This window comes from Filicampus tigris, chromosome 10 (genome assembly GCF_054856515.1).
Source record: "Filicampus tigris isolate MCC_2025a chromosome 10, RoL_Ftig_1.0, whole genome shotgun sequence".
NCBI classification, from domain to species: domain Eukaryota; kingdom Metazoa; phylum Chordata; class Actinopteri; order Syngnathiformes; family Syngnathidae; genus Filicampus; species Filicampus tigris.
The window spans coordinates 15,861,022-15,875,016 of NC_141226.1; the positions used below are offsets into that span (position 1 = coordinate 15,861,022).

Here is a 13,995-nt window from a genome sequence, read left to right on the forward strand (position 1 = left end):
TCGACCTCATGAGACAAACAACTTTGAATGCTTAATTTGCCGTTCTGTCTGCATTTCAATGTAGCACATGATGGCTGATTCAAAACCAGGCAGCAGCTTTGACAAGACGTGGCGGCGGCTGCGCCGATAGCGTCTCTTAATTAGGTGTTTTGGGGGGCTTCATGCGTTATGACGCCGTCCGACACACAAGCTGACTAATGAGCATGAACGGAGTGTTCTTGGCAGAATCTTTTCACTCCTTCAATACTTTCATGACACTCTGAACAGACGCAAGCTCCACAGCCAACCCCAAGACCTGCCAGCGTTTAGTGGCAGCTCGCGCTGCTCATAAGGAGGAATCAATAAGTGTTAAATCGGAGAGAAGTGCCACAGAGAGGACCACGGGCCCTACGCTTCTGTTATTATGTTCTGGTTCGAGTTGATTGGGAAGAACATAACATGCTATCTGGTCTACACTTTTAATACCTTTGAGTGTGTGACATGGGCACCAGCTGCGGTCTGAGTGGAGAAAATAGCAGATGGATGTCGAATTTGAATACTTAATGTATTCTGAAATGTGCATTCCGTCTGCACACTGTCCAAATGTCATTTGAAGGCGGGGAATGAATGTAGTGTACTTTCTGTAGTCTCAATTTAAATTAAATTATAGGAGGGGGGGGGATCCCACCTTTAATCTATCCTAATCATCCATCCATCTTCTATGCTGCTTATCCCCATTATGGTTGTAGACACTCACATGAACACACGTGGGTAATGTAGAGCAGGGGTGCCCAGGTTCGGTTCTCGAGGGCCCCTCTGCAGCCTGTTTTAGAGATCTCCCTCTTCCAACACACCTGATTCAAATAATCAGCTCGTTAGCAAGTTTAAGAGAAGCCTGATAACGATCCCGATCGTAGAGTCTTCAACGAACCGAATATGTATGGTATGTGAGAGAAAACATGAAGCAAGGGGAGAACATACAAACTACACAACGACTGACATTCGAACCCAGAACCTGAATATTAGGTAGATGTGAACCTTTGTCCCACTGCGCTGCCCCTATTTTGAAAAATGAACCACCTCATGGTGTAACCCAAAGCGAAGATTAAATGAAAAATGTGCTACACTTACAACAGCACCATTACTTAAATTAATATTTGTTTGTGAACCATTTTCACTCAATTGTGTTTTTTTCAGTCCGTGATTTGCCAACCAAACATGTCTGTGTCTATGAAACTCTTCGTGGATGATAGGTGGATTATTAACAAATCGCGGCCTTTAAACCACAACGTAACAACAGCACAATAGCGTTTTTGTTGCCTGCCCGGGCCAATTAGAGGAGAAATGGGGACTTTTTTTCTAACAGGAACATAGCAAAGGTACAATGGACAATCTCATTGGATGTTGTCGCCATGGTAACCCCAGATTCAGATATTGTTCACTGACCACACGCTTGCAGTTTATAGTGCGAAACATCTAATGTACGTCATGATTTAACACATACGCACTGAGTGTTTACAAAGAAGTTGTATTTTAATGTACATTAAGTCATAGAGAGTGAGAGATACACTACACATTTCATAGCTACAAAGTAAAAAAAAAAAAAAAAAAAAACAGACTTATTTGGACAAAACAAAAGATACAAAAGAGAAAGGCCGTTTTTCAATAAGCGTGCTTGTCCTTGTGATTTTGTGAAACCTCATCGGTTGCAGCCCAAGTAATGTTCCAATTGGAAGTACAAATAAACCAAGAACACATAATACCCAGCTGTTCTTGTTAGCTAGCTTAAACCAAGGATGCATCGGTTGGTTACTTGTAACGTCTTAGCTAGGAAAATATCCCAAAATGTATTTCGAGATGTTAGACTTAACAAGTACACAGCCGAGGAAAAACTTTCTCGTGTACGTTTTTAGAGAGACCGTACTTGGCGAGTGTATGAGACCGTGCTCTGCGTTCTTTATATTGAGAACAAAGAGTAGGCTAGTAGTGGTACAAATAGAAGAAGAAATTGAAGCTGCGCCAGCTGTCTAGTTATAATCATCAAGCTTCAAGAGAAAGCCAGCCAAAGAAAGTCCAGCAAGGAAACAGCACAAAGGATTTAGTAGCATTGAAAATAGTGGTTAGTATTACAGTTCTGTCAGTTTTAATAACCGCTTTACAGAGGAACTCAGTAGCTTTAAAACTGACAGTGTCATGATCTGGGCTTGTGTTGATTCCGGTTTTGATTAAATTTCAGTTTTGTCCATGTCTTTTTCATTACATTATCGTGTCCACCTCTGCTTGTCAACTCGGTCCCTTTTGTTGACCAATCAGCTCCCTCAGCCACTTGTGCCTTCCCTGTCCAGGTGTTTCTCGTTGTCTCGTCAGTTGCTTGTATTTAAAGGTTTGCTGGTTTCTTTTTGTTTGTTGTTAGTTGTTACCTTCCCAAGTCATGTAGTGTTCAGTCTGATCTCAGTGTTTGTTTGTAACTTTGAATCTTTCTTTTGGAATTTGTTGATGTGGTGTTTTATGATTCCCTGTTTACTTTCCTTTTGTTCTTTTGATGTTCCCATGTTTGAGTGCAGTTCTGCCTTGCCGCTCCGCTTCTCTGCTTTTGGGTCCTCAATCACGCATAACCTCAACAAAAACTTCATACTTTGACCACATTGCCATTGTTCTATTTCAGATACAGTAGATGTGCTATCTTTGTCATACTTCCGAGCATGATTCAATCGATCCATTTTTATTCCAGACTGAAGGTCCACTTCAAATAAAAACAACACATACAAAAACAACACAAACAAAAAATAAACAATCACACATTAAAAAGACAGGGACAGAATTACACCCTGCCTGACTCCCATTGCTAACGTGAAATGGGCCGGACTCACTATTCCCCCACTTAATCTGCATAGTTTGTTTTTCATACCAGTATATTAAAATCCGCACAATATACTGTATTTGGGAACACCTCTCTGTGTCAATTCCATAAAAAGCTTTCAGTGATTCACCCTATCAAATGCTTTAGAATCATCTAAAAACACATCAAAACTGATGAATTCTGTCTCTTGTATTTCGGAACAATCTCTTTTAATTCATATATGCATGTAACAAATTGTGAAATCCTGTCCAGTGTGATTGATTAAATGACTTTTGACACCACGCTAGCAAGTGCTTGAGGTCTATAGTTGTCAGAATTTCCAACATTCCCAGTTTCATCCTTAATGACAGGGGCCAATAACACAGTTAACATAGTCAGGTAAGAATCCATGAATGAAAAAGGCTGTGAGACAAGCCTTATTATTAGTCATTTTAGTGACAGCTTTGAGAACTTCATTTGACATGATTATAACATCATTCAAGGCAAAGGGCTCACGCCAAAGACCATTGAATAATCTACTGTAGTGCTGACATGCTAACATGTCATCAGTGCCACAAATGCCATCAATTGCTCTCGGCAGAGATTTTTTTTTTACTGGCTCTCGTGTTTTAACTCCTTCCAAAAGTCATGTTTGTTGTTACACAAGAGTTTCCAGGCCAATGAATCAGCTCTCATAGCGCATTCACATTTAACTACAAAACGAAACGCATACTCATATTCAGCATTTGTGACGCGTTTCTGTTCAAAAAACGGCCAATGTCTTGGTCTCCCTGCCAAAATCTACTCCCGAAAAGCGTTTGATTGTTTTCCCCCCTCCTGATTTTGGCACTTACAGTAAATGAATTCATGATATATTATTTATGTACTTTCATAAACCTATCCTGAATTGAACTCGAGATCTCTTGTTAAATTAAGATTCCTAGAGCACTGCCTCTCGACTTCCTGACACCGATTAAAACAAATTAAGCCCAGTGGTTCCATTTCTATGTAGCTCATCTCATCACATCGTGTTCTCATCCCACAATTAAGGAACCATTTAGGTTATTATACGAAGAGCTCGGTACATTAATCAAGATATTTACATGGCCTGGTTCGTGTTTGACACGCGCACAACCAGATGTACTGTATTGTGCACAGACACCAGCACGCAAGCAAAAAGAGTGACATCCATTGTGTGCACCCGACAGAGAAAAAGAATACAACTGATGTTCGGGACATCACAGGCAGATTAGCCGCATCGTCATTGTGGCCTGACAAAAATGGCGGCATGCTGAGTGGCTGATCAACGCCTGGCTGCACAACTAATTTCGCTGGAGTGTGTTGTGCTCTGGGGGACAACCTGCAGTTTTGATTATCAGCCTTTAAACAATGATAAACAAAAAGAAGACACACACTCTCCAACACTGTCATGCAAAGTAAAAGTCAGATATGTACTGCAAGGTTCAAGTGACCCAGTTTGGTTTGGGGCGGGGGGGCTGAAGTGGCCTCTTACAAATGGATAAAAATCCGATTTGTATTTTATAGCATAGCTGCCAATAAATGTGCAGCATAAATCACTGATGTGCCCCATCAATGATGGATGCATGGATGGATAGATAGATAGATAGATAGATAGATAGATAGATAGATAGATAGATAGATAGATAGATAGATAGATAGATAGATAGATAGATAGATAGATAGATAGACAGACAGACAGACAGACAGATAGATAGATAGATAGATAGATAGATAGATAGATAGATAGATAGATAGATAGATAGATAGATAGATAGATAGATAGATAGATAGAAAACTTGCTGCTGCCACAAGATACGCTAGCAGGCAGCCCTGACTGCAAAAAATCTGAGGACTAAAACTAACATTTTAGGCGACTGTCAGTACATATAAGTACTCTTGAAAATGCGTAATAGGGTATAAACACAAGGATGAGCATGCTATAGAATTAACATCTCTTGTCAAGTTGTCAGTACCAAATTGTGAGGACAGAGGCGGAAAATCTACTTTGGCTGCAAATGTGCCTAATTTTGTGGGCGCCGAGCGTATGCTGTTGCACTGTTAAATTTCCGGGTACGTTCCTCTTTAAAAGAAAAAAAAAACACGTCATTGCACACGCACTTCCACAGGTTGACACTACAGAAGGATGGAATATGTTGTGCATGCTCCGTATTACACACTGAGCCCTTCCCTGTTTTGGGGGGTGGTCCACATCGGCACGAGGTGCTCCAAAGTGATCGGTTCGAATGTGGCCCATCACTTGCCGGGCTCGGTTCGCCTCATGGCCGCCGATTGAACGCGTGTAATGACTTGCACCCTCGGGGACGGTACAGTTGCAAGCAAAGAGGCAGCAGCACTCGGAAGCAGCATCTTCTGCACAATCTGCTGTCCGAACCCTCACCCATTTCTTCTTTTTTTTAACGGGGTGCTACATTGGGAGAAAATGGAAAAAGATTGCTGAAGAAAGGAACGTCATTGGACATAAAAGGTAAGCAGATGTTGGCTCTGATGTTCACACCTATGCAGCGATAAATTTAATACGTAAATGAAATAAAATAACGTGAATTAAATGTGACTCAGCTTTATACTTTATACAGCGTATGTAATGGAAGGGCTCCTTTGACCTAAGGTAAATGTTGCATGCTGAAAGAGTAATCCACCAAAGAGAGCAGGTATGATACAATTATGAAGTAGAGAAGAGCAGTGGTGCTTTTTTTGAAATTCTGATGTTGCTTTGCTTGTCCACGTAAAAACAACAACAATGCTGACATTTGTTAAATTCAATCAGCCCGACTGCTAAATTTAAATGCACTGTAGCTATTGTTTAAAAAAAAAAAAACTACAAAATTCTCAGTGGGGCAGATCGTGATGAATTCAATTGTTCCTTCCTCACTCAACTCAAACTAAATCCAAACAGTAAACAGACACAAAACAGTATGACAATTGGATATCACAATCACAATGACGGAAAGGATTCTGCTGATTACGACGCTTAAAGAAACAAAGTGTGCCACAGCAAACAGCACGACATCTCCTCTTATTGGACACAAAATGTAAAGATTTGCTGTTTTTGACTAGCAAGTGACGTATGAATAAAGTAGCGCGAATAAACACAAAATATTTATTCTCAGAGACGCTAAGCACAAGTTAAATTAAGCTAAGTTCAACTAAACCAAAGCAAAAGTGAGGTCCTGTTTTTGACAATAAAGATAAGAGAATTGCAGTTAGTAAACACTTGGAGACCAAGTCTTAACTTAGTTTGATTTTATTGATTCGGATTTGACTTTCAGCAATCATACGTAATTAATCACAAAAACAGCCTTTTACCAGCTGAAAAGCATCTGCAGACTAAAAGGTTGCATGCTCCAAGCAGCCCAGGAGAAGCTTATCCATACTTTTATATGCAACTTCTTTATTTACTCCGCTGTTAAATGTCTTGAATTCTTTTGTTTGTAAACACTTTTAAATGCCGCATTTTTTTGAAACGATGTGAAGCACATTGAGTTAGAAATTTGACTCTCATTATATATTGTCATTTAGAGACAAAGGTGTTACCTCGCTGTGAATTGGCCTCACTCGCAGCACATTTGTTTGTAAAAGAGGGCAATGGTGAAGATATTGGCGTGAAGAACCGAGTGCAAGCCCAGAAGTGACACCATGGTCATCACTGATAGAAACGCAGGCGGCGCTGCGTCCAAGAAGGAGCCAACCAAGGACAAAAAGCGGCGAGCGTCTCGCCCTCACGGCCTGCCCTCTCCGGCCCTGTGCTGCGCCTGCGGCCTGTGCATCATGCTGGCCGGACTCAACATCACCTTGGTGGGAGTGTTCGCCTTCCGGACCCTGGTGCCTTCTGCCAACCCTTCCATCGTCATCGGACCCATCCTGCTGCTGGTGGCCTTCACCTTTTTTGGGGCCTGCTGCGTGTGCAGCCGCCTCCCTCCTCCTCACAGCTCGCGCAGGGCCAAGACGGGCGGGCGGGGCATGAATCTGATCGGGAACGGCGGGCTGGCAGGCGGGGCGGCGTTCGAGATAGAGACCAGCGAGCACACGCTGCAGGACACCACGGCCGTGCAGCTCAGCCCCACGTCCTCCCCCGCGTCGTCGCGGGGATCGAGCCCGGGAAAAGAGGCTCCTGACGCGTCCCTGCCTGGCACCGGCAAGCTCTTCACCATGGACAGCAACGGCTCGCCCGGTTCTATTGGCGCCGTCTACTCGGGAGGAGAGGTCAGGCTCAACCTGCCAAGGGAAGAAGTGGCCACATCGCCCGATTTCCAGTCGTGTACATAACCTTCTTATTTGCTGAGTCTGTCTTCTTGCTAAGCGCGCGGTACGGACATAACAATTTGTAACATCTTGAGCAAATTTTTAAAATGTCAGAGAACACAAAACATCACAAGGAAAAAAATCAGCAGGTGTGTTGTAACTTATCGTGGATACGTACCACAGCATTTCTATATTTCCACCGATAATTTGGAGTGTCCTCTTCCGAACAAACAATCCAAAATACCTGTTGCTCCACTATTTATGTCCAGCGACAGCACAAGCTGAAGGGCACTTCCTAACGGGTCCGTCACACAAAACGAAGCGACGTCAGGAATGTGCTGTGGTGTATTCCAGATCGGGATGTATGTACTACTCGTCAAATAAAACAAAAAAATTATATACACTGATTCCTCCTCCGTCCTGGGGGTTCCAGATCACCAATACAAGAAGTGACAGAACCATTCCAAGTGAAATACTCCCTAGACATGTTTTTATAGCATTTAATTTTTAAAGTCTTGAAACACTCAAAAATACTGCACATTACTGTATGCTGATCCCTCTGTTTACAGTGCTGTAAACGATCCTTTTTTTTTTTCCCAGACTAAAAAACGTATAATCTCACAATATACATCAGTAATCATGCCCAAATATGTACATTATAAATTGAGCCAACTAATGTTGCTTTCGGTAGCGTTCAAAACAGGGCCAGGTCTAGCCAGGGACAAGAGAGGGGCCTGGCCCCCTCAAATAAAAGTTGTGCCCCCGAAACTAATTCCCCCCCCCCCCCCCCCCCCCAAAAATATATGCCTTTCTTGCCCCCTCAAATATAAGATATATCAAGTTTCTCATGTCATGTGTTTCACGACTCCGCTCAATCTCTCCTTTTCACTCTGCTCGGAGTATCAGCCTGCTGCCGGCTCGCTGTGAGTTATAGCTGTCTGCAGCGAGCTGAGATCTTCCGATGCAATTCCAAACTTTAGTGTACCCGCATCCAAGTGAGTGGATTTGTCAGTTTGACATGGTAAAAGGTGCTGGAACACAATGCCCCCTCAAGATTTGTGGCTGCCCCCTCATACATGCATGTCTAGACCCGGCCTTGGTTTATAAGCAACATTACAGAGGACGATATTCAATAGCTTTCGATAAAAACGAGGCTTTACGGGTGACTTCCAGGTTCTTCATCTTTCAGATTAGGTATGTTGTGTGCCACCATCTAGTGGTGAAGAATATATCTACGACCAGAATAGACAAGCTTTAGAACGACATAAAAGTCATTAACTGTACAAATAAGCGAAATAGCGGCACCCCGGAGCGGGATTCACTGTTATTTTTTTCCCCCTCTAACGATCTTTGTAGCCCAGTATCAAATGGCCCTCAGACAAGTACAAAATACATCCTGGACTGCGGATCGGTAGCTGAGGTTCCACTGTTTTATATGTTTTGTCTGAAAGGAATGTTTCACTGCCGCTGTGTGTCTGTGTTGCTGCAAAGGTTAGAAGTCAAAGGTTAGGAGTGACCTTATCGAGTTGAAGTGCATTAGCAGTGACATTTGACATTTGAATACCGAATAAAAGATTTGGTATTCGCATAAATATAATCTATTGTGATCGTCCGAAAGGCACACATAAGACGGTATACAATATTGCCGTCTTGTGTCTTTTGACCATATCCAAACGGTGTATACTGAATCTTCATTCCTTATTTATGTTTAGATAAGATGGAATGAGGACTGGCCTTAATACTGACTGCATTCATTTTTTAGGGCTGATTTGTTTAACTTCACCCTTTTGACTTTTTACGTCAAACCTCAGCTCCTTGCTAAACTGTGCTTGGACATGGGCTGCCTTGTTGTCTTCGCCCAGAGACATTCAAAAGCCTGAATTCCTGTGAAAGCGACGTTGCCTTAGATTGCGCTATAAGGATTCAATTAAAGAGGGCTATTTTACAGCAAAAGGGCACGCTCGCTTTGTTTCAGAAAGCCTTTGTTTGGATGCCATACATTTTGCCTCACTCACAAAATAATCCTGCACAATCAAAACGAAATCGCTCCTCTCATGTACATAAATAAGGTCTCTTTTGATAGGATCATTTGATTGTGCTGGTGTACCTAATGAAGTTTCCAGCGGGTGCATATGGCGTCGCAGCCTTGTAGATACCAGCATTCCGTGTTATGAGCCACTATTTGTGATTGTAATTAAAAGCTCCTGCCGATAACTACGGTTCCTGCATGTTCACTCTTACGGGAATGCAAGCAGCCTGTTTTTGTGATCTATACTTGCTGTCACTGTTTATATGTGTGCATATATTTCAATTTGGTAACTCCGAATAACAAGCTGATATATGTTTCAATGGTTGTACGTTTGTAAATAAAAATGCTCTTTGAGTAAACATGGAGGTACTTGTGATTTCTGGGAGTCTGTCCTCGCTAATTTTTGGCGGAAGGTAGCTGTGATCCATCCCGCCAAATCATCTCATGTGGCCCGTTAAAGCAAACCATTTGTATCTATTTCATTTTTCTTGCAAAAATCTTGACCAAAATTGCAAATAGTCTTAAGGGCTGCAATTGAAATGTTGAAAGATATCACACTATTTTTTTTTTTAATTAAATGTTTATTTTATATATTTAAAAACAGTTAATGTTCCAAGATGTCACACTTTTTAGTTTAAATTATAGATATGATGAAATGAAAATTTGTCATATGATACAACATTTTAGAAATGATAATATCAAAATAGTTTGATCATATTTTTGGAAAATTTGAATATTGGCTATTTTTATTTGTAAACGTTCAAATAAAAATATAATAGCGACTGTAAATGTTACAAAACATCACAGTAATTTAAATAGCTTAAAAAAAACTTAATGGAAATTTGTCGTGATTTTTTAAATTTTGAAATAAAAATAAAAATGCAAACGTCAGACTATATATATATATTTTCTTTAAATAAAATAAATAGAATTGTTAAAGATCTCAATCTGTCCCCAAATCTGCTTCCTCGATGAAAACAGGTTCCATTTGCCATCTGGTAGTATTCATCTCTCCCACTAGTGGGCGGCAGAGCTGCATCTATGACATTTAAACATGGTTGTTATTTTATGAAAAGCCAGTAGATGTCAGCAGACAATTAAGATTGTCCTAGTGGGAATATCAGTTTGATCACATTATTTCATTTTTAAACACCAAATACCGGTACATCTCTCAAAGATTATATCATGCATGACATTTTTTTTTCCTCTCAAATATTGCAGATACCACCTGTGTCTTATGTGTTGGATATTTAGGATTCACAGCTAGCCCCTGCAACCCTAAACCAAGTTTACACACCATTGTCTTAGGTTGTCCATAAGTGTGAACGTGTGTGTATTTTTTTGTTGTGCCCTGTGATCGACCAATCCACGGTGAACCCTCCCTCTTAACTGTGACCCTTATAAGGACGATAGAAAACCAATGAATGCATGGTGCTACAGAACTATTTACAACGGATGGGCGATACAAGGTCTCAGTATTTGGCCGACACTTATTTCTGTTTGTACTTATTTCTGCTTATATCTGTCATTGTGTCAATTGAAAATGTATATACGGCATCAAAGGTATGGGTAACCAGTATTAATGAGTACTGATATCGGTCTGAAAAAGTGATGTGGAATATCTGTGCTATTTGCCACTGCAGTGGTCCAATGAGAATCAGATATGGGTTTTATAAACACAAGATTTTTAAAAATATATCAAGAGTTGGATGTAGCAGATGGTCGCTTGAGGCTTTTGACTAGCTTAGCCAGGTTGGAAAACTCAGCCAAGCGACAGAGTCTGTCACATATCAGCATCATATAATTGGATTTTCTGTAACTAAGCATCAGAGGGAGAATGCAGATTAAAAAAAACAACAAAAAAAACACATTAACATAACTCCTCCCGCTGCACACCGCACCCGACCTCCCCTGTGCTTTTAACCACTTCCAGGTTTATGCAATGTTACGCATCAGATTTTGGGGGCTGCTGTCAAAAGTTCACTGTATCACCTGACATAGTGAGCCTTGACCGGGCCATAAAGGCTCATAAAGGATATTAAATGTTTAGTCACCTGAGTAGGTTTGTAGGTAAGGTGAAGACTCTGAGGATTTTTTTCATTTAGTTATGTTTGTTTCTGCTGAGCAAAGCGTACTGATAGAGAGGTCTTGGTTTTCCACTGTGGTTTGAGAAAAAAAAAGATCAAGTGGAGTCCAGCTGTTGAGCTTTGGACCACCCATGTCACTGCCTTCCTTCTTAAGTGAATTTTAGTATCCACTTTAAGAGACAAATGTTCCACGAAGCTAAACGTGTGATTTTGTGCCTTCTCAACTATCTGACCCCAAAAACTGGAGAATTTCAATCTCACTCATTGAAAGAAAAATTGAAGCAGGAAAAAGCTGAGTATTAAAGCAACTAAAAGGTATTTGTAAGTAAGTATTTGACCTGAATAAAATATTTTCATAAGTCCTCTGATGAAATATTGACTTACAGCTGGTTGAATGGTACCTTTGTCATGGCTTGAGGGGGTCTGTATCGCTTTTACTGGCACTAGGCAACTTTGAGGAGGAAACCACAAACCCTGCCACACAAAAAAAATATATATAAATGTGTTGACTGCTTTACGGCATATGTCACTACATCATTGCCATTTATCCTAAACACAGCCACTGGAAACAGAAATGCAATTCAGTCCAACTGCAGGCGAGCGACAGCTCAGGATTTCACGACAGTACACTACGGTGGGTACGGAAAGTATTCAGACCCCTTGACATTTTTCACTTTCTGTATCATTGCAGCCATTTGCCAAAACCAAAAAAAGTTCATTTTATTTCTCATTAATGTACACTCAGCACCCCATCTTGATTGGAAAAAAAAGGATCTGCCATCGTAAATATTAAACAGCTTTAAATTTACGATTGTCATTCTCTTCCATTTTTCCGAAGAGACCAGGGAATAAACATGATTCTGAACACTCCACACCACAAGATAATTGATCAGGTTAATCTTTGGTAAGGCACCATCAAGCATCAGTCTAGTAATGCCGCAAGCTGCAACCGAAAGATACGATGTGAACAACTCAGCTCTGATGTATCTGCTCCACAGTTGTCACGACAAGCCACTGCACTCACACCTGCCCAATCATGAGCCCCTCCCCCCCGGCCGGCCGCCCCCAAAACAACCACCACCGCCATCCGCTCCGAACCAGATCCCTCGGTTCGTGTGGTGCTTGCCGGATTGTTCCTGTGTGTGAGAACACGCGATGGGCGGAGGGATGGGGGAGTGTAATCAAGCTGAAAAGATTAGGGGAAGACGAGTGGCTGAGGGTCTTTATGAGAACAGACACTGGTTACATAAGCCTAACCCAGTTCACTCCGCATCTGCGGCCAGACTGGGAGGGCGGTGGAAGGAGCTAACGAATCTTTGTGCTGGGACTGAAATGAACCAGGCCTGAATGCACTGTTGACTCAAATGACAATAGGTGTCGTGTTGCATTGCTTGATGAAAGTACACGTTGTGAGCTTGATACCAGTGGTTGTATTGTTGCTCAAATTCAGTTCAGGTTCAGGCCCCAAAATACCCCTCAGAGGATATCGTAGGACCAATTTCTTTGGCTTTACAAACAAATAAGTGATAAGATACGGTTAACCCTTCCATCTGGTTCATTTTCCAGTTCAAACATCTTCGAAATAATTGTCTACACCAAATTATGAATGACAGATCTTTCCGTAATGTACGTTCAGCCTGTTTGACATCCATGAATGAATGTTTAATCCTGACCCAATGTTTCAGAGAAAAAAAGCAAAAGTTTCTGTATCGCACTTTATTTTGGAGTCAGCCAGTCCGCCCTCAAGAATCTCCAGTTGGTGCAAAATACTGCTTGCCTCCTAACTGGAGCTTGTAGGAACTTCAATTCTGGCCTCCCTGGACTGGCTCCCCAGTACATTTAAGAGTTCATATTAAAATTAGTTTTGTGTTTAAATCTTTTAACTATCTAATCTGAATTCCTCCACCTCTACATACCTGCCCATTGCCTCAGATCAGCGGACCAGATGCTACTGGTGGTACCGACGATTAAGCGGAGCCTCCCTTACCTCCCTTTGGAATGACCTCCCATTAAACGTTAGGCAATCCCACCTGTCCGTCCATCTTTAAAGATCAACACATTTTTATTCGATAACTTTGTACTCAGCACGATACCCTCCATTGTGTTTTATTGTATGTTATTAATTCATTGTTGTATTTATTTTTATATGTCGGTGTTTGCAGCTGTGGTTGTTTTAAAGTGCTCCATAAGTTAAGTAGAGTTGAGTTAGTTGAGACTGTTTTGAGATACAGTTCAAAGACCAACATATACATTCAGTGGGAACCTGTGCCGGGAAAACAGTTTTTCAGAATCAGAATAATCAATCAACAATTTGGGACTGTTTCAAATTCCCCCCATGAACACCTTCTTCGTTGTCCCATTGAAATAATCATGATGTACATGACCGGGACAGTTATACTGTTTTGAGATTCTTCCTACGACCCTTCAAAGACCAACAGGTGCGTATCTCTGCTGTACCCTGTGCAAAAGTGGCGGGAACATCAACAGTTGTAAGGATTGTTTGAAGCTTCCTCTTAAAAACTGTTGCCATGGGCCACATGTATGGCATGTACAATTTCACAGTCTCGATTTCTCCACCAGTCCCACCTGAATTTAACACACACACTGGTAAATCTCAAATCCATTTTAGTAGACATGGGTCAAAACAGACTCAGTGTACACAAACTTTGTAGCAATTTTTTTTTTTTTATGGTTGTTTATTTTGTGTGTCTCTAGGAAAATTCATCAAATTTCAGGGTGAAAGAATGACATTCATTTTTATGGCTGTTAAAAGTCATAAC

The 13,995-nt window shown here is 41.3% G+C and overlaps 1 protein-coding gene across 2 annotated transcripts; it reads left to right on the plus strand.

The window, feature by feature from the left end:
* Window positions 1-4,970: 4,970 nt before the first annotated feature.
* Window positions 4,971-9,491, plus strand: tmem275a (transmembrane protein 275a). Of its 2 annotated transcripts, none has more exons than XM_086044190.1 (2): window positions 4,971-5,324; window positions 6,377-9,491. In XM_086044190.1, the coding sequence occupies exon 2, from the start codon at window positions 6,494-6,496 to the stop codon at window positions 7,121-7,123; it is 630 nt and encodes a 209-aa protein (XP_085900316.1). In that variant the 5' UTR covers window positions 4,971-5,324; window positions 6,377-6,493; the 3' UTR covers window positions 7,124-9,491. The 2 variants fall into 2 exon arrangements, with proteins under 2 accessions (XP_085900316.1, XP_085900317.1); XM_086044191.1 differs by having other exon boundaries at window positions 6,437-9,491.
* The last annotated feature ends 4,504 nt before the right edge of the window (window positions 9,492-13,995 follow it).

Excerpts from the sequence above, each read along its gene's own strand:
- tmem275a (XM_086044190.1), top strand. The coding sequence starts at position 6,494 with ATGGTCATCACTGATAGAAACGCAGGCGGCGCTGCGTCCAAGAAGGAG.